Genomic DNA, 21,735 nt, shown 5'->3' with positions numbered 1-21,735 from the left:
TCTTCATATACGAGTATATCTATATCAGTGTCTGTATAAATATATATAGGTATATACACACACACACACACACACATATATATATATATATATATATATATATATATATATATATATATATATATATATATATATATATATATATATATATATATATATATATATATATATAATCAGCAAAGGTCTATCCGAATCATGAGGTACTAACTGCACCAAGTCGAATATTCTCTCCTAAACTGAAAATAATGACTGTTAGTTCATTACTCATTATGGTAACCCAAAGATTTGTTTTGCTAGTACAGACAAGGGAAGGAGAGAGATGAATAGGATATTGTGATGGTGGATGATACAGAGGGCTACTGGCCAGGGCCTCCACCACTCGGGGAGGCTTTCGCCAACCAGGTGTTGCTGTGAAAGGCTCAAGAGGATGATCCATTGTGGGGTTTTAGGAACCCATGACACTCTTTTTCTCCTAGGCCTAATGGGCCCCACATACTGCCAGTATTTTTTGGCAATATTATATTGTCAATATTTGGATTACCGACAAGTCACTTCACACCTTCAGTGCTCAGGACAACCATCTTAGGTAGTACTACCGATTGATATGATTTACCTCTGTTTCAGGCATATTTCATGGATGGTCGTCCATTCATGATAATTCGCTGAAGTCAGAAATCCCAACATTTCCATATTTGCTACCATAGACGATTTTATTTAGCTTAGGAGTGTCGTCTTCCCATCTGAGGGTTAACACTGATGGAACTGTCGTTTTTGGAAGCCTGAATCAGATTTGTACAGAACTGTCGCCCATTTTCGCTTGACATTCTTGTGATTCCCCCCTCCCCCGTTTCCGTACCCTCGCCATTGACAAAATTGGCCATGAGGTAAACATGTTAATGAGGACGATGATGGTGTTGCTAAGATGTAAGTGGCTTTGGTGATGAGAATTGTTTTATTTCTATCCCTAGTGTCCAACCCTGGTCTGCGGCTTAACAACTCTTTCCCTTAGGCCCAGCAGTCCTGCGTCCTAAGCACCTTCTTATGTCACCACGTTGGTGCTAATAGAGCCACCGTCCATACTGAATACATGATAGAGCAGTCTCATACAGGACTGGTGTACTGGTATTAGCGTTGGTGTTTTTGCATGTCGGCGGGTCTTACGGTGGAGGAGTGAAGTGTGCTTTAATAAAAAGCAAATCTTTTAACTGTTCCCTGCTCCAGCCGGGATTCGAGCCCGCGTCCATTAAAAAAAGAAGGCCACCACTTTACTGATTAGGCCACAGCCTGTGTGATGAACACTAATAATGTTCTTAGCTCGCAACGTGCTTATATTTCTGATTTGCCTCATTTGCCACTAGGTTCCTATGATTGACTCAACCAAATAAAACGTCTGGTGATAGGTTGATCAGAATACTAGCATTGTCCGGACCACAAGAGAGTTATTGTTAACAATCATGACATCCCGCGTGTCACTGTTTTGTTTGGGCAACTGATCCGCTACTGTTGTTATCAGTTACAGGAGAAAGATGACCTTCGTTTAAGCACGTTTGAATCTTTATTGTCAACAAGTACTGATAATATCAGATAGAATTTTCAGTTAGACATTTTTCACAAATATCAACGTTCTTATCCTTGCAGGAACAATACTAATGTTAATACCGGTACATGAATGTTTTCAGTTCCTTAGGACTATGTAAGGACAGCTTAAATGACTGGGCTATTCCGGCAGTGTAGCCACTTTAGCATTTTTTTTTTTTTTTATGCTAAATCTGAAGATATCCAGACAGAGGCAATTTTTAAAGTGTAACTACAAGAAACTTGGCTATTATCTAGTGTTTTTTTTTTTTTTTCAAAGCTTTGGAGGTACTGTAGAGATTTTGCACCTCGCCTTATTCTGGATATTTCTTTATTTACTTACAAGCTACCGTTTCTCATACAGCGTTTAAATCCATTTGTGGCGCCGGATTTGGCAACCCTATTTTTAGGACAGCTTTTTAAAAGCCGTATCATTCTAGCCCACCATCGGAACAAGAAAGACGCTGTTTCTTGTGTAGATACAGTAACATTTGGAAGTGCAGGCGAATATCACATTAACGTAAGAAGGATGGAGAAGGTAATGAGGAAGTGTGGTAAGGCAGCCAGAGTGGATTATGCTACCAAATACAACGGACTTCATGAAGATGAGAGAGGATGGTGTGGGGGAGTAGTTAGGCATAATTACCAGCACTGATAACTGATAGTGACTTCGCATTGTAGTAGATGTGGTAGCGGTGTGTTTGTTTACATCTTAGCTACAGGGTAGGAATGGATGGTGAACCGTGTTATTATGATCATATCACAATGTTTGAGCGTCCCTGTTTGTATATGCTGAAGTGATTGGTATATGTGTATGGATATATTACATCAACATGAAATCGCTGTAATTCTCGTAACATACCGGGTATTAGTTCAACGAATAATGTGTATTACTCATTTGGATGAGTGTGTCAGCCTTGGTTCATGCTAAGTGAAATATACTGTAAGTGAGGTGCTGCTACTGGGATCAGAAGGCTTGTTAATAAGCTAGTAGGTTAAGGCATGTTTTGCGCTCATTAAAGCTAAAGTTATAATATATTATACAGAAAAGAGCATGCTTTTCAAAATCAGAATTATATATACAGTAAATATCAGGTACGGACCTAGACAGAGACTCAATTAATGGATGATCGTGCGCGAAAGTATATAATTCTTTACGATTGCTAGCGTCATGGATGCGTAGTAGTAATAAGAAAGAAGGTAGCATTATGAAATATTGCCATACGGTAAAGCCTTGAAACTGATATGGGAAAACAATAGCTGTTAGATCAGAATCTCCAATCAGTTGTGGGATAGTCTGCGGCTGGACAACAGGAGACTGCAGCACCACCAAGCGACTCCTAATGGACTCCACATCTACTGGCTGGTGGTACTCCCGAAGAAGCTGTGGACGCCAATTCCCGAGGAGATGCATATCAACATAACCCGTGGACACTCAATACTGAGGAAGACCTTGAACTGCCTGTGTCAAAAGTTCTACTGGGTTGGTATCCAGAAGGATGTGGAAGTGTGGTACAGAACATGTGATGTCTGCTGCACGAAGAAGGGGCCCAAGAAGAACCTGTCTGCTCCACTGCAGCTTTACCAAGGTCACGGTGGACATTGTGGTACCTCTGCCTCTCACAACAGAGGGGAGTAAATACATCTGTGTGGCAGTGGACTGTTTCAGCAAGTGACCTGAGGCTTATGCCATCCCAGACCAGGAGGTCACTTCTGTTGTAAGTGTGCTGGTGGACCAGCTTTTCTGCTATTTTGGTCTTCCGAATGAGCTGTGCTTGGACCAGGGAAAGAACTTCGAGTCTGCAGTCCTTGCCGAGTGTTGCAAGTTGCTGGACATTAGGAAGACCAGGACTACACCACCGCAACCCCAGTCAGATGGAATGGTGGAAAGCTTCAACTGGACGCTGGAACAAGAGCTGGGCAAGCAGTGAGTGGTAGGACAGACAGACTGGGACTATAAGCTGCCAGGTCTGCTGAAGGTCTACAGGTCTGCAACCCATAAGGCTACTGGATAATCTCCAGCGAAGATTATTTTTGGGCGTGAATTGCAGCTGCCAGTAGACCTGTTAACTAGAAGGCCACATGAAGAAGGTCTCCCAGTGGAAGCCTCTGAGTATGCCTGAAGTCTGGAATAGAGAATGGATGAGGTGCACTATCAAGTTTGAGGTATGCTGAAGTTCTCCAGTGAAGCCATGAAGTGGAGGTATGATATGGGAGCTAGCAATATCAGTTTCGAGGCAGGAGACCAAGTGTGACTTTACAACCCAGAGCAGAAGGGCCGGTCTCCCAAACTTCAGTGCCCCTATGAATGATGGCAGACCATTTCTAAGTCATGACCTAAGTAAGTCATGACCTACAAAGGGGAGAGAAGGACCAGGCCGAAGATCGTCCATGCCTATCGTCTGTCAAGATACCATGGACCTGAGAAGTACACGTGGAGAGAAGCTGAGGGCCTGCTGGACACCAGTGATGAAAGGAGGGCCCAAGAAGGTGATGGAGTCACTGACAGCTTTGGTGATCCAGGTCTTCTCGCTGAACGTATGAAGGAGGTCAGCCTTCCCTTCCTCAATGCTCCGGATGCTGCAGTTACAAGGGATGACGTGAGAGACGGATCAGGGAAAGGGCGCTCTGGACGCCATGGGATACAGATGGGGAAGGCTACAGCAACAACCCACTAGACTCGAAGAATATCATGTACGTACAGTACATGTACATAGGTAGAGGTAGGTGGTTGTGTCGTGGACGACACAGTTTTGAGGAAAGTGCATTTGCATACCGGTGGAATTAAGTTACTGGTTTATATTTTGAGATGTGAGAGACATTCTACAAACTCAGTATTATGTGATAATTTGATTAATGTTTATATCTGGAGATGAGAGGGACATTCGGGAGATTTCGACATGTCTGTTTTGTTTCTCTCTCTCTCTCTCTCTCTCTCTCTCTCTCTCTTACCTTACGAGTTAGTTCTTGTGATTTTTGCTGCGAATTGTTAATTTACATGCATTATTTGACTGGAAAATGTGAGGTCTTTCCTAGGCTCTGGAATATGAATTATTGTGTGAAAAAAAAAAAAAAAAGTCTTTCATAGGCCCTGCAGTGATCTCGGTTGTACTGCTAGGTGGAGTCTGGAGAGAGGAGTGATATTTAACAAACCATCCTGCTCCCGGGACAGTTCAGTTAGCCAGAGAGTAATAGACAGAGTGAGTTGGTCAGTGATAGCCAATCAGATAATGAAAGTCAGAGCGTTAGTAACGGACAGTAAGAAAAAAAATGGTTAACAGTGAGTCAGTCAGTGAACAGTCACTGAGTCGGCCAGTGAGTCAGTGGCAAACAAGACAGCGATAAAATTGGTGACAAAGATTGTGACTCAGACGGTGGGAGCCAATCAGTGTAGGCTGAATAGGCAGTCAGAGAGCCAGTAAGTGAGAATTAGTCAGTGACCGGACACCAAGCGAGTAGTAGTGGGAGAGGTCAGAGGTGACGTGAAAGAGAAAAGTCACGATGTTTTGCAAGTGTAAGTGAAACTGAAAAAAAAAAAAAAAAAAAAATTGTCCCTGTTTTCTCCGATTAAACGTAACATGCAAAACATTATGAGAGCTCTACCACAGCTATACATTCGTGGTTAGCTAGCCTGACTTTCTTCAAGCTTCATATATGCTGCTGCTGGAATAACAGTAACTACGAATAAACCCAGGAAATTCCGAAGCGTTAATATCCATTTGCCAGTACTAGTGCGTCAGAGAGACGAAAAGTGAACCATATTCGGTCAGGCGATGACTGCTCGGCCGTCGCATAATACAAACCATAACGTAGACCTAGTATATACCTTGGTATGGACAGGGTAAAACAGCATGCGTCCAACTACTGGGAAGATGAGTGAGAACGTGATATACCTTTCATTAGGAGAAACGAATCCCGAACAGATAGTTCAAACAATCGGTGTAATCAGAACTGTAGAAAGGTGGATTAGGCGCTTTCGGGAGGAAGGCACAATGGACAGCAGTCATCGTTCAGGAGTCCCTAATGTTACCACATCAATACAGGAATTGGAAATAATGACAGCGATGGAGGGCAGCACCTGTAAGCAGTGCTTATTCCGTAAGAGATGAACTAAACTTAGAATGAAGCACACGAATAGTTGTCCGTAGAGTTCGGTTTTCTAGGTTATGTGTTCGAACCCATCCTTTGGGATTCATTTCGACACTCGTAACAAAACATTCAATTATCATTGTATTGTTACACAAACTCTATCCTCATATGTAACGAGGTTGTATGTTGACAGATAATAACAGCTTATAATTACAAATTTAGCTAAGCATAAACCTGACATGTCTTTAGCTAAATGAATTGCACTGCTCCTGAAGTGTTATTGAAAATGAGAACAGATGAGAAACTGTTCATATAATAGTAGAATAAAATTAGTTGTCGGAAAAAGAAAAAACAGCACTATGTTTATATTTCGCATAGGTATCAAAAATATGCTCTCATCAACAGCCTCGTCACCTGGAGCAAATGGCAACTCAGGTCAGAGTAACAAACCGTCCATTTGACGCAAAACACAATACACCAGATCTTAGGATTTAAGCAGATGATTTCATCATATTTCAGGACAAATTTTGTCTTTGATTATACCTCAGCTTTGCTTAGAAGGAATAAAACCCAGAAGTGTTCAACGGCCGTTGATTAACATCCTGGCTCTCTACGCATTGTTCTCGACCTATCAACAAACCCTATATATATATATATATATATATATATATATATATATATATATATATATATATATATATATATATATATATATATATATGTCTATGTGTGTGTGCGTGTGTGTGTAAGGTGACCGGTTTACGGCTTCTATTGTGTGTGTGTGTATGTATGTGTGTGTGTGTGTGTGTGTGTGTGTGTGTGTGTGTGTGTGTGTGTGTGTGTGTGTGTGTGTGGGTGTGTGTGTAAGGTGACCGGTTTACGGCTTCTATTGTGTGTGTGTGTATGTATGTGTGTGTGTGTGTGTGTGTGTGTGTGTGTGTACAGACTGTAATCTGCATACTGATATATATATTTGCAGGCTGGTCAAAACACTACAGCAGTGGATTGACGTGGACATCTATGGAGGCTGTAGCAAGTTGATATGTCCAAAAAGTGAACGCAAGAAGTGCCACCAGATGATCAGTAAACACTACAAATTCTACTTGGCCTTTGAGAACTCCCTCTGCAGGGACTACATCACCGAAAAGTTCTTCAATATGCTGGGGTGGGTAGTGGAAGAAAAAGAAAACTTAGATTTCTTGCAGTGGTGAATGGCAAAACAAATGTCATAGCTTTGACAGAGTGGGTTATGGATAAAGTAAGGCTTAAAGATATTGGTTTGGGTTGTGCAACAAGGAGAAAAAAAGCTTAAATTTCCTAGGATGGGTAGAGAAAGAAAAACTGGAAAAAAAAAACTTAAGTTTGCAAGAAAGACATCAACTAGCACGGATTTCGGGTTGGGGAGTGTACGTTGCCCCCTATTTTACGTAGATATATAAGCACTTTTGATAATAAAAATGTGCCCTCTCTCTCTCTCTCTCTCTCTCTCTCTCTTTATATATATATATATATATATATATATATATATATATATATATATATATATATATATATATATATATATATATATGAAGCCTCTGTGGTACAGTGGTACAGTGGTAGAGTGTGCGTTTCGCACGCTAATGAATTGAGAGTTGTAAAAACTTTGGGAATTGTTCACCGAGCCACTTGCTACTTTGGCGGACATAAGGGGTGCTGTGATTGAACCAGTGTCGCATACTAGTATGCTTGCACCCAATCGGCTTAAGGCGGGCCGATTACACTTGGTTCACAGACTACACACACATCCAAAGCCACTACAACACTACAATTACACTGACAAGCACATCTCACCCTACATACAGTCTCTACCAGACAGCCTTAGCCACTGGGTAGAGATACATTGGCTGTATCGTCCCTGCTTCGGTAGGGATAGGCCGGTCCTGCAGTGGACCTCAACGGCTGATGATATATATATATATATATATATATATATATATATATATATATATATATATATATATATATATATATATATATATATATATATATATATATATGCGAGCCTCCGTGGTACAGTGGCAGAGTGTGCGTTTCGTACACTGGTGAACCAGGGTTCGCGCCCGGGTAATAAACTTTGGGAGTGATCACCCGGCCACGTACTGCATTGGCGGACACAAGCGGTGCTGTTGTTGAACCAGTGTCGCATACTTTAAGCTTGCACCCATTCAGCTTGCGCGGGCTGATTACACTTGGTTCACAGACTACACACACATCTAAGGCCACTCCAACACTACAATTACACTTACAAGCACTTCTAACCCCACATACAATCTCTACCGGACAGTCTGAGCCACTTGGTAGAAATACATTGGCTGTATCGTCCCGACTTCGGTCGGGATAGGCCGGTCCTGCAGTGGATACTCAAACGGCTGATGATATATATATATATATATATATATATATATATATATATATATATTATAACAGAACAGAGTAATGAAAAAAAATGAAAAAAAAAAAAAAATCCATGCACCAGATTACTGGTGTCCTCTGCTCATAAAATATCTGTAACAGTTAGACTTGAACAGCAGCAGGTTGAAGTTTGGAGGGAAACATCTCTGGGGAAGCGAGTTCCAGAGAGATACAGTTCGGGGGAATGAAAGAATTCTGATAGGCAGAAGTTCTGCAATATGGCTGAGTGACATTCCAGTCATCAGTGCTGCCAGATGCCCGTGTAGCACGAGGGAAGGCATGGAGAGGTGGCACCACTGACGCAACTTCGTTTGCGCATTTGTTGTAGAAATATCTGTAAAATAATGCAAGGGAGGCAACATTCCTTCTTACTTGTAGGGGAGGTAGTTTATTAGTAATAGCAGGGTTATTAATAATTCTAACAGCTTTGTTCTGAATTTTGTCTACTTGTTTTAATTCTCCACATCCGCTCCACAAGGGTGAGCAATATTCAAGCTGAGAGCGCACATGACTCTTATAAATTATAACTAACTGCTCGTCATTGAAGAAGTTACGGACTCTGTACAATAATCCAAGTTTCTTTGAGGCGGTTTTAGCAAGTAATCTAACACGAGAAGTCCAGCGAGACGCCGAGAATTTCAATACTTTTGGAAATGGGGATATTTGTAGCATTGAAGGTAATATACGATTCTGGCAATATCTGCCTATTAGTAAATTGTATATACTTAGTTTTACTAGCATTAAATGAGACAAGGTTGTTTTGTCCCCATTCACCGATCGTGGGTAAGTCTTGATTTAAAGAGATGGCTGTACTGAGGTGAGAGTTAGAGCTATCGGACTTGTAAATGGATGTCTGAGTGTGAATGAACTATGAAGTGTTGAGTCATCTGCATATGAATGGATGGGATTGTGGGTGACAGATAAGACATCATTAATATGAAGGAGGAACAGGGTTGGTGCCAGAATTGATCCCTGCCGGCTTTAACTGAGTGGAAAGTGGAATATATACATCATCTACTTTTACTCTTATTTTTCTATTGCTGAGATATGAGGAAATCAAAGGAACAAAATAGTTTAGTCCATAGCAAGGGAGTTTGGACAACAGGGAACGGTGCCATACTCTGTCGAAAGCTTTAGAAATATCCAGGGCTACTGCATGAGTTTCACCATGTAGGTCAACTGATTTGTGGATGGTATGAATCAGGAGACCGATTATGTCAATGGTGGATCTTTCTTGGCGAAAACCATATATATATATATATATATATATATATATATAAAGAGAGAGAGAGAGAGAGTGTCAATAGCAATGACTAAATGACAGCAGTGGGGTTATTAAGGCAGATAACCACTACAGGTTTTTCTGCGACCTTACTCCCTGAGCCAGGTGGTAGTGGGTAGAGGAACTGGCTGTTTAGAGGGGGAAGGGGAGAGTGAGAGAGGTAAGGGGTTCGGGGGAGGGAGTGGGGGGAGGGGAAGATGGGAGTGAGTTTCCAGCAACGAGAGTTGGTAGAAAGGGAAGAGAGTGTTTTGATTTACGATGGCAGCAGCAGCCAGTAACCACATCTTCGTGTGATTTAGAAATTTTGCAAACAGAAAATGCCACTATACAGTTTATGGAAGCAATTTGATTTTTGTGTCAAATAAATCATTGATGGAGTGTGCGTTCCACCATCTGGCAAGGCAAGACAGGAGCGATTTAAGGTGTGTGAGCACCGGCTAGATCAGTCTGTGATACGGAAATATCTTTATATCATTTGGTTATCATTGCAGTTGAAGTTTCTCTATCAACGAAATGAGCTATGACAATTATGAATAACACTCATACCTATGGTTATTTTTACTTCAGTCTTCTAACATATAATTCGTAGCTACGTGTCAGTTTTCAGAATTAATTGGCAACCCATTCATTTATCACCCCCCCCTAGACACAACAAATGTGTGAATACGTCACGGGCTGCAGGCGTACCAACTGCCTGACCCAAGCCACACTCTTATACTGTACCAGTTTCATATGTTCCCAATAGTACGTCGCGTACCTCAATCACTGCATTGCTCATTTTCATATAACTCCCGATTTCGTCGGTAAACAAGCCAAGCTCGCTCATTTTCGGCCGAGTAGTGCCAAGGGACGATGAGCAGAGTGCATGTGCATTACATGTACCTGCTACGAAAATGTTACTTAAGTAATGCAAAAAAAATGGGGGGGCTCAGGCACCCCCGGGCACAGTGGACAAGATGCCACTGCTTTAGTCCATAGTGTGAAACCTCATAATATTCTCCAAGTTTTATATACACAAAAAGTAACTGGTTGATTAAATAAAAAAATGGAACAAATTTAGTGGGAGAGACACTGTATAAATCAACTTTTGATTTTGAGGATCACCCTACTGTAATATATATATATATATATATATATATATATATATATATATATATATATATATATACGCAAAATAACCACAGGAGAAATGAAAGGAGCGACAGTGAGTACATTCGTATATTACATCTTCAGACAGAGTGAGACAGAAACGTAAAGGGTAGAGGTCTTTTATGCACACCCGCAGCAGGGAGTGGCACACAGAACAAAGGATGACCTGAATCTAAAAATGGGTGATGCACAGAACAATAGGTACCTATCTTTTTTTCTTCCTTAGGGATGCACGTGACAACAGGGGAGGGGGGAGGAGGAGGGGAGGAAAGGGGAGAGGGAGGGAGGGGGAAGGGATACGGGAGGAAGAGAAGGGGGAAGGGTAGGGGAGGAAGAGAAGGGGGAAGGGTAGGGGAGGAAGAGAAGGGGGAAGGGTAGGGGAGGAAGAGAAGGGGGAAGGGGAGAGGGGGGAGGGAGGAGGAGGAGGAGGGGATAAATACTGCTGCCTAACTTAAGACCTAGAGGATTAAAGCTTGGTGTGTCCCACACAGGTGTGACTACACTACAAGGAGACGACAGGGAACAATCAGTTGTTAGTCTGGGGGATACTGCTTTAAAATTAATTCAGTTAACAATTTATCACACTTAAAATGACCATAGCTCATGTTTACATTCGTTTCATATGTGCCAGAAATTAGACAAGATTCTATTACATTTCTTTCATCTAAGCTTTTTGATCTTGCTAGAATCTTGGAGCCTGTCCAGTCAATATGGTGATCACTGGATGCTTTGTGCTGAAATAAACCACTACTCTGTTGGGCTGTCCTTACACTGTATTTATGTTGTGAGATTCTAGTTTCCAAATCTTCTACAGATTGTCCTATGTAAAATTTGTTACAGCTTTTACACGGGATTGTGTAAACAACGCCTGAATTACTGAAAGGGCTGTTCTTGATGAGGGTTTTTTTTTTTTATAGTGTTCTCATATTTGAATAGTACTTGTACATTAAGTTTCTTCAGTATGTGAACAACATTAAGAAAATTTTCATGGAAGGGGAGGACAGGGGTTCTTTCAATGTTCTGGCGATCTGGCTTGTTAGTTTTCCCTTCCAGGAATCGTTCCTTGGCTGTATTGTGGCACTGACTTAGTATACGGTACTCTGTGGATATTTTAGCTTCATTCCAATGCTCTGAATCATTTTTATTTCATCATCTAAAAATTCTGGGTCTGAAGTTTTATATGCTCTTAAGTATGTGGATATGAACACAGATCGTTATACATTAATATGATGGTTTGAATAATAATGCACATATGACAATATTTGTGGGTTTCCTGTATACTTTAGTCTTCAAAACATTTTGGTCCCTGATAACTTTTACATCCAAAAATGGTAATTCATTATCCATTTCCATCTCATGAGTAAACTTAATCGATGGAACTAACGAATTTAATTTCAGGAGAAATTCATCAATGGGAAGACTGTTAGGATCATCAACGTATCGGAGCCAAACTATGTTTTGCTCCTTTATGGAGGTCAGTAAGTGTTTCTCAAAGTATTCCATGTAAATATTTGCCAGAACTGGGGAGAGGGGATTACCCATGGCCATACCAAATTTGTGTGTGTAAAATTTACCTTCAAAGGTAAAAGAAGAGTTCACAATTCACAATTTCATTAGCTTGATAATGTTTTCAGAGGGAATACCATCAATGTTACTACCCAGAATGCTTGGCAGGAAAGTTAAAACATCATCAACAGGGACATTTGTGAATAATGATTTAACATCAAAGCTGACTAATTTGTAGGGGTACATGACATTTAGAGATTTTAACTTTCTTACCAAATCCTCATTGTTTTGTACAAATGCATCAGAGATAGTACCTACAACAGGGGACAACAGTGTTACAAGCCACTTGGAGAGCTTGTATGTCGTAGAGCCTATAGAGCTTACAATTGGCCTGATGGGGTTGTTTGGTTTGTGGGTTTAATCAAACCATACACATATGGTGCAGATGGATTTTGCACAGAGAACTGTTTGATCACGTCGTCCCTTCCTCTTAGCAAAGTCTTGATTTCTTTATGGGATTTTCTACTTTGTTCTTCAGTTGGATCACTTTTTAGTTCACTATAGGTGTTGGTGTCAAGCAACATTTCACTCACTTTTTCTTTGTAGTCACATTTGTTCATGACTACTACAGCGCTGCTTTTATCAGCTGTAGTTATATGCAGGGAGTCATCTTTTTTCAATTTGTCCAAGGCATTCACGAATCTTTTAGGAGCAGAATTGTTGTTTTTTTCTTAAACATTGCCCCATATAAAATACCACGAATAATCTCACCATTTTCACTTGACTGTTTTTCCATTTGAAACAAGGACTTTCCAACCTGCACTGGGTTTATCTTCTTGCCTTAAGAAAACGATAAACCATAACCTAGGGCACATAAGGTATCCTGATCTAATTCTTTAGATGACAGGTTTATGACGCAATCTGGATTCATATGTATGTTCCAATAACTGTTTTCAATCAGTTCTTTTAATTTCTGTTCATGTTTACGTTTCACACTAATAGTTTCATTTGTGAGAACTTGATAACAGTGAGAGAAAATTATGTGTTGATTTTCCGGTGTTAGTATGTTTCTAATACACTGTTTAGAAAGCAGTATCCCCCAGACTAACACGTGATTGTTCCCTGTCATCTGCTGGTGATGTAGTCACACCTGTGTGGGACACACCAAGCATTAATCCTCTAGGTCTTAAGTTAAGCAGTAGTATTTATCCCCTCCTCCCTCTCCCCTCTCCCCTTCCCCCTCCCTCCCACTCCCCTTTCCTCCCCTCCTCCTCCCTCCTCCTTTGTCACGTGCATTTTTTAGATTCAGGTCATCCTTTGTTGTGTTCCACTCCCTGGTGCAGGTGACCCTAAGTTGAGCTGCAGGTAAAATTCAGGTCATCCATTGTTCTGTGTGCCACTACCTGCTGCGGGTGTGCATAAAAGACCTCTACCCTTTACGTTTCTGTCTCACTCTGTCTGAAGATGTAATATACGAAAGTACTCACTGTCGCTCCTTTCATTTCTCCTGTGGTTAGTTTGCATATATATATATATATATATATATATATATATATATATATATATATATATATATATATATATATATATATATATATATATATATATATACACAGTATATCTATCTATATATGTGTGTGTGTGTGTGTGTGTGTATGTGTGTGTGTGTATTATGATAGTACACATATAATTCTTTATAGGCTACAATGATTACTGATTTATGCTCCTGTGCACTGGGTTATCTTTCAAGAAAAATGGTAAGTTGACCAGTGACATGACCTCATCTGATTATCCTGTATCCTATCTGTGGTGACCTGATCGTCTGAACCGTAAGCTGTTTGCACTGACCAGACTTACCTGAACTGTACCCGGTCTGTAGTAACCTAACCTGATTCTACTGTGCCCTACCTGTAGTAACCTAACCTGCCTGGCTTGTACCCCACAGGCAGTGACCTAACCTGACCGGATTGTACCCTACCTGTAGTAATCTAACTTGACTGGATTGTACCCTGCCAGTAGCTTGCTAACTTGACTAGAGTGTTCCCTACCTGTAGTAACCAAACCTGATTGGACTGTACCCTGCATGTAGTTATCAAACCTGTCTGGACTGTACCGCAACTTTAGGAACCTAATCTGACTGATTTGTAGCCTGTCTGTATTGACCTCATGTCATATGACTAAAATGCACCTGATCTGACCTGGCCTAACGTTTCATGCGTCCAGGTTGGATGTAGTGCCGGTGGTGTATGGTCTGGGAAACTACTCGGTACATGCACCACCTCATTCCTACATCGATGCCCTCAGCTTCCCAAGCGCCAAGAGCCTCGCAGACTACCTGCTTTACCTCAACACCAACGACACAGCTTATAATGAATACTTTAGGTGAGTCATGGCCCCGTCCCTTAGCACCAACGAAACTGCATATAATTTGGATTTCAGGTGAGTGATGGCACTGGACCTTTTACTGTTCCTGTCCCTCATCACCAACGAAATAGCTTATATTGAGTACTTTAGGTGAGGTGTTGCTTGTTCCTGCCCCTAGCCCTGTCCCTTAGTACCAGTGACACTGCTTATAATGAGTACTTCAGGTGAACTGTGGCCCTGTCCTTGTTCCCATCCTTGTCCCTGAATACAAACGACACTACTTATAATGAGAACTTTATGTGAGTCATAGCTCTGCCACTGTCGCAGTCTCAAAATGGCTGATATTTAGTACTGGAGGTGAATTGTTTATCTGTTTTTGTCCTTGTCTCTTAACACCAAGGACACTGCACATAACTAAAGTTTCAAATGAACTTTATCTCTCCCCTTGTACACTTGGCTATCCCTATACTTCTCCCTGTCCCTTATCTACAACAACACTGTTTATGAGTACTTCAGGTGAGTTGTGACCCTGCCCCTGTCCGTGTATACTGTACCTCGGTCATAATGATGCAACACATAATGAATATATAAGTTGAGTGGTTAGTGATGTAGTGTTGCCCACGTCTTCTTTCAGCTTTACCACTCTATGTCTGACCCTCTTTCATCCTATTTGTCCCATCCTCCCTGTCACATTATTACTCCTGTTTCCATTTCAGGTGGCTATTCATTGAGTGACAAGCATAATAGTTTCCTGTAACACTGGAAACCATTTACAAAGCTGGGTGGTAACCATAACAGGGTGATGAGCCTATAATGATACCCCTGTTAACCTGGTGGAGAAGCGCAAATATTGCGGCCACCCGGGAACCAAACCCTCACACTGTTCCCTGTGCCTTGCTATGATGAGGTGTTGTCTGCCACAGGGGAACATCCCTTGTCTGCATAGGATGGCCCTGCAGGGGCAGCTGTTTGCCTGTGATTCAAGAGTCTGCTTGGCCAGCGGTCCAGGGTTACTCAACAGCATCATCAACAATATCGTCAGCAGCATTAACATCACCAACAACAGATGAATGTTGGTCATGTCTCATTACCTGCCCCTGTTCCCGGTCATGTACTTCAACCGCATGGATACTTGTTTATAATGAAGTTCTACAGGACAGACATATCCCTATTCCTCTCTCTGTTTTGTTCTGTGCCTATCACTGTTCTTATTGCTGTATCTGTTGTTGCCCCTGCTGCTGTCCCTGTCTCTCAAGCACCCCCAGTAGCTGTCCCTGCCCATCCCTATACTCCAAAAGCTACACCTGCAACCTATCCTATTACCTATGTCCCACACTCAACTAGCTACAGACCAACACCTCACTGCACTAGCTACGGTCCCACACCTCACTGTACTAGCTACAACCCCACTCCTCATTGTACTAGGTACTGCCCCACACCTCAATGTACTAGCAACAGCTCCACTCCTCACTGTACTAGCTACAACCCCACTCCTCACTGTACTAGGTACTGCCCCACTCCTCACTGTACTAGCTACTGCCCCACACCTCACTGTACTAGGCACAGCCCCACACCTCACTGCACTAGCTACAGCTCCACACCTCACTCTGCAAGCTACAACCCCACTCTTCTTTCTACTAGCTATGCCCCCACACTTCACTGTACAAGCTACACCCCCACACCTCACTCTGCCACCTACACTCGACATCTCGAAAAGGTAACAACACTTTTCACAAACCACTTAACTAGAAACGTAATGCATCCGTCAGTCTAGGGAGACCATGGATCGCGTGTGGATGGTTTCCCTGGTGCCTATGATATCTCAGGCACAGCACTGGTTGTGGCTGGACAGGCCAGTGCGCAAGTGAAAGTCTCTGCCACAGTAAAAGCAGACAAAGACTAAGGTCGGTCTAGCAACATAACACTGGACATTCTTTCGAAGTCTATTTGCCTCAGACTGTAGTCAGATTCTCCTCGAAGTAGGAGAGGCCTTTCTGTACTGACTGACTCCATATTCATCTATCCAAGGCAGCAACTTCCCAGTTGTCGTGGCTGATCCAAAGGGCTTTCATGTTTCTCTTGCATACGTCCCTGTGTCGCAGCTGGAGCTTGCCATTTGGTCGCTTGCCCTCCATAAGTTCTTCATACAGGAGATCCTTTGGTATTCTGTCATCTTCCATACGTACAACATGACTGAACCAGTGCATGCGTCTCTGATTCAGGAGGATGTACATGCTGGGAATGGCAGTCCTTCAAGGTTGTGCCTGGGATGCAATGGAGACAACATATGTGGAAAGCACTGAATCTTCTCTTCTGATGACTCGCTGCCGTAATGGAGTGTGCTCACTGTAGGCCTTGTTGACTTGAACTGCAGTGTGTCATTGGACCAAGCATTTTTTGTCAGTCAGGACGAGGTGGTGGCAGCTTTCCCGATACTCCTGTGTAGCTCAGTGTCAAGAGAGAGAGAGAGTCTGAGATCGTTGAGCCAAGATACACAAAGTCGTGGACAACCTCCTTTTCATAGTCAGAGATTTTGATGGCCTGTGAGGAGTCCATGTCGTGTCTCATGACCTGTGTGTTTTTGAGACTGATGGTAAATCCGAAGTTTCTGAATGCCTCACGTTAGACCTTCATGGGCTATTGAAGACCCTCAGCTGACATGGTGACAGATGCATCCTCTGCAAAGAAGAAGTCTTTAAGGCATCTCAGCTGGACTTTGCTCTTAGTATGAAAAGGTTAAAGAGCCATCCATTAGATCTTTTGCGAAGATCTTGTGCGGAGGTAAATGCCCTTGGTTGCAAACCCAAAGTCGTTCTTCAGTAAGCTGACAAAGAAGATGCCAAACAGTGTGGGCACGAGGACACAACCCTGTTTCACTTGGCTTTAGATGTTGATGGCTTCTGATCTTGAGTCGTCAAAGAACAGTCTCCTTCATGCCAATATGGAACGATCTGGTTATGCATGGAAGCATGGGTGAACAACCAATCTTGATCAGAATCTTTTGAAGAGACCATCTCTGTTAACGAGGTTGAAGGCCCTTGTGATTGCTTTTGCTCCCTGCATTTCTCCTGCAGCTGCCTGAGAGAGAAAACCATGGCGACAGTTGTCAACAGGGGATCGGCTAGCTCAAAACCCGCACTGAGATTCTAGGTAGACCCTCTCCACAAGGACCATTAACCTCCTTAGTATGACTTGGGTGAGCGCCTTTCCCACAATGCTGAGGAAAGAGATACACGATAGTTGTTACAATAGCTTTTGCCATCTGTTTTCTGTACACTATGATGATGTTCGCATCTCTGATGTCTTGTGGCACAAGTCCTTCACTTCAGAAGAGACAGATTATTTCATGCAGCTCAGTGATGTTACGAATGTCGGCACCAGACTGTATCTGGGACCAGAGTAAGAGCCAGTAGAATTTGGCACATATACATGCCAACTGCCGAACCTTCTTACAAGAGGTCCAAAGAGCCTGCAGGTTCCTTTTACTGAGGCAGGTCTGGTATGTAATCAGTGCGAGTCTCTTTTCCTTTATGACTGGCATCATTTCCTCTCAGTGGACTTCGATCCAGTCTGCCGGTATGCATGTCTTTTTGCCGAACATAGACATGACTGCACTGTACACAATGTCTGTAGTTGCCATCTCTCACTGGCATCAGCGTGGGGTGGGGTTGTGTGGGCTTCTAGCACTCGTACAAATTCCTCCACTTTGCCCCACTTCCCATCCTGATACGAAGTTTTGTCCACACCCCATCCTAAGTGCAAAAACGTTCTACCGCCACCCTCGTAGCTGCATCCCCAACATATCATCCTAGCAGTAATACCTCTACAAACTCATACTGCTAGAAAGGCTCTCTTTCACTCTATCATAATAGAAGCACGCTCTCACACCACCATGCTGGTAGAAATTACCACACTGCATGCAGCTAAACACACACACACACACACACACACACACACACAAACACAGTCCACTCACTCTAGTACGAGCTGTTTTTTGCAGTTGTTGTACTAGTTAACAGATTGTCACCAAGGACAGTTTTTCATTATATTCTTGCGACAAGATTAGCTGAGATTTTAACTGGGTAGAAATTTATAGAGCAGGACATTAAGTCATCCCCCCTTGTCTTATTCTCAGTTAAACCTATTTTTCTGGCTGTGGCTGGAATAAAATACTTAGGTGACCATTATCACTCTCTGGCTGTTATTCTTTATTCTCAACCGAATACAATCGTCTGGCTTTGGCTGAGATAAAATACAAATGATACGATCTTGAATAGATTAATGATATCATTTTTAAACCATTAACTGCAACACATTTTTCTACGCCAAAACACGGAGGTAGCAAGAATGAAACATAAAAATACGCCATCAGTCTGACAGTTAATTCAGTCAACTTAATAGGGATATACCTAAATGAGTGTGCACACAGAAGAGAATGATAATTAAATGTGCTAAGCCAAGTCTTTGCTTTCTTTACCCCTGTACAGATGTTGACTTTATACAGGGGTTTTATACGCGGCTGAACAGAGCACAACTCTCATGTTTGGGGAGACTCCCCACATACAGTTCATCTCAACAAGGTGGAGTCAAAGGCTTTTGTCTCATTAACTCTCCTTCTCTTACTGAATCCCTTCAACTTGTGTCTCTTCATTACACTGGTACAACTTTATCTGTTCTCTTTCGCTACTTCAGTGGTCACTGCTCCTCCGAACTGTCTGCTTGCATCCCCCCATCACTACGGTGGGCACTTATCGCCTGTCTGGCAGCAAACTCTCATCTACTGTTGCTACTAGTCCTTCATCTATGCAACATGTCAGCTCAAGAACTGTCTCCCTCTGTATTTCCCACTGTCTATTATCTCCATTCCTTGAAATGTAGTGTGTCCAGGCATCTCGAAATGAACGATTCTTGAATTTAGCTCTCTGGTATTTCATTTTGTTTTTTTCCTGGATGGAACAATTCGGGCTCCTGGACTTTGGTCCCTTCTTCCTTGCATAACAAAAAGGGAAAAAAAAAAACATGGAACAACCAAATCTTCAAGTAGGTGTGATTTCTGAGATAAACACGGTATTTTATCGTACTTCACAATCTTCTGCAAGTACTTACAGCAACTTCAGTGTATAGGCAGTCCGATATTAATGCTTTGTTCCAGGTAGTCACATACACTTGGTACTGTACAGTTGGGAATATAATCAACATATTTTTCCGTATTTACTGTAGAGTTAGTTGTCAGAATTGCTCGTCAAGTGGGGGCCTGATAACAGCGATTGGAATGTCATGCTCGGATAATTCAGTACAGTAACTCCTTTTAAATTATTATTACTACCTACCAACCATTTACACAACTTTTGAAAGGCCTCTTGTACTGAGGCTGTTCATGAAGATTCTGCCAAATCTGTCCAGTCTGTCACAAACTGAACATATTCGCCTAGAGGTCGCATGAATTCTTTCAAGACGAAGGTATTGTCATGAATGGATTATTGCTCTGCATCTGGAAATGACCCATAATAAGCCCCAGGATTTTTTCAAAGTTCATTGCTCACATGATACCACCCAAGGAAACTGACTGGCCAGCCATTTTTTTACATGTCTGAAGTAAACAGCCTCCGGCCCCTCCGTTCCTAATGGAGGAGTGCAAGAATAAAGAAGGATGGATGGATGGATAATAAATATTAGTGTCTCTCTCTCTCTCTCTCTCTCTCTCTCTCTCTCTCTCTCTCTCTCTCTCTCTCTCTCTCTCTCTCTCTCTCTCTCTCTCTCTCTCTCCATCTGTTTGACGTGGATTAATGATGATGGTGATCATCATTATAGTATTATTTATGTCGATGATTATGCAGATAAAAACCAATGAGTAATGCTGTTGAAGATAATCTACGTTATTTTTCAACAGCAAGCAATTTCACTTGACCCCTAGTGGGTGGGAACGGTTAAGGAGGGCCATCTATCAGATGTGCGAAAGCCTGCACTGACGATGATGATTTTATTGATGGTGAATGTAATTTTGCAGATGGAAGCGCTATCACGTGTTGGGCAATGCATGGCAGTGCATATCGAGGTCCTTCTGTGACTTGTGTGAGAAGCTGCACACAGACAACACCACCAAGACCTACGACATTTACCAATGGTTTGTAAAGGACTCCCACTGTCAAAGCAAGGATACCCCAAGGATTAAGTCTTTTATTACAGGGCAGAAATAGACAGAGAGAGAGAGAGAGAGAGAGAGAGAGGGGGGTGGGAGTTTTGCGAACTGCACTGACATCACACACCTGTTAATCTTTTCGCCTTTATGGCTGTGATTGTGCCTACATACTGAGTAAATACAAAACAGATTGAACAGAGAACAGAAAATGCCGTGGTCTACTGTCTTGGAAAAAAAAAGATATTATATGGAAGAATTATCAAATCAAAGAAAATGTAAGGAATAATTATCTGATGGTCTGACGAGTGCCTAACTGGGTGGGTTTAGGTGTTGTAATGGATGTGTGGATCAAATATTTGCAATGGGATAGATAATATAGAGGTAAAGTATTTGTGGTATTTATTTTGCTGCAAGAAAGCTTACAACAGGGTTAGCAGAGAAGGACTGTGGGAAGCTTTTCGAAATATATGTGTGCATGGAAACATCCCGAATACTGAAAAAAGCTTTATGATGGTAGTGAAGCCAGCGTAAGGGCAGTGCTGTCGAAGCGAATAACAGTGTTGGAATGAAATACGAATGTGAAATGTCCTCATGGCTGTTCAACAAATATATAGATTGGGTTATGAGATGGGTAGAAGCTCGAAGTATAGAAAATGGCTTGAGGATAGTAGTGAAGGCTGAATGTTGGAGTATCTTAAATTTCGTGTATGTGGATGATGCTGTGATTTTTTTAAATGCAAAAAAGAAGGAACCAAAGGCCAGGAGCCCGCAAACCGTTCCTTCCAAGAAAAAAAAAAAAAAAAGAGCCAAATTCAATATCCGTTCATTTTGAGATACCTGGACACACTGCATTTGAAAGACTGGAGATCATAGGAAGTAGGAAATACAGACAGAGGGAGACAGTTTCAGAGTTGACCTGTTGCATAAATGAAGGACTGGGAGTAACGGTTAACTCATGTATTAGAGAGTTGGACAGAAAAGGGATAAGAATTTGTTAGTCGGGTGCTACGGGGCCGTCGTAGAGGTGGAGGGATGCAAGTAGACAGTTCAGAGAAGCAATGACCATTGAAGTAGTGATAGAAAAGACATAAAGATCCAACAGTGCGGCGAATAGACAGAGGTTGAAAGGAGCCAGTAAGAGGAGGAGAGATGATGAGACGAAAAGCCTTTGACTTCA

The 21,735-nt window shown here is 42.0% G+C and overlaps 1 protein-coding gene across 1 annotated transcript in view; it reads left to right on the top strand.

The window, feature by feature from the left end:
* LOC145406282 (alpha-(1,3)-fucosyltransferase C-like) overlaps positions 1-20,616 on the top strand; it is a 90,607-nt gene extending 69,991 nt beyond the window's left edge. Inside the window, exons 7-9 of the mRNA XM_080277445.1 lie at positions 6,644-6,829; positions 14,279-14,437; positions 20,427-20,616. Coding sequence (XP_080133571.1) covers positions 6,644-6,829; positions 14,279-14,437; positions 20,427-20,616 — 535 coding nt within the window. The remainder of the gene's footprint in view (positions 1-6,643; positions 6,830-14,278; positions 14,438-20,426) is intronic.
* The last annotated feature ends 1,119 nt before the right edge of the window (positions 20,617-21,735 follow it).

Source organism: Coenobita brevimanus, chromosome 8 (genome assembly GCF_032717465.1).
Source record: "Coenobita brevimanus isolate Jiangsu-jjx chromosome 8, ASM3271746v2, whole genome shotgun sequence".
NCBI lineage: Eukaryota > Metazoa > Arthropoda > Malacostraca > Decapoda > Coenobitidae > Coenobita > Coenobita brevimanus.
The sequence above is the reverse complement of the archived record's forward strand: the minus strand, read 5'-3'. Positions and strand labels throughout refer to the sequence as shown.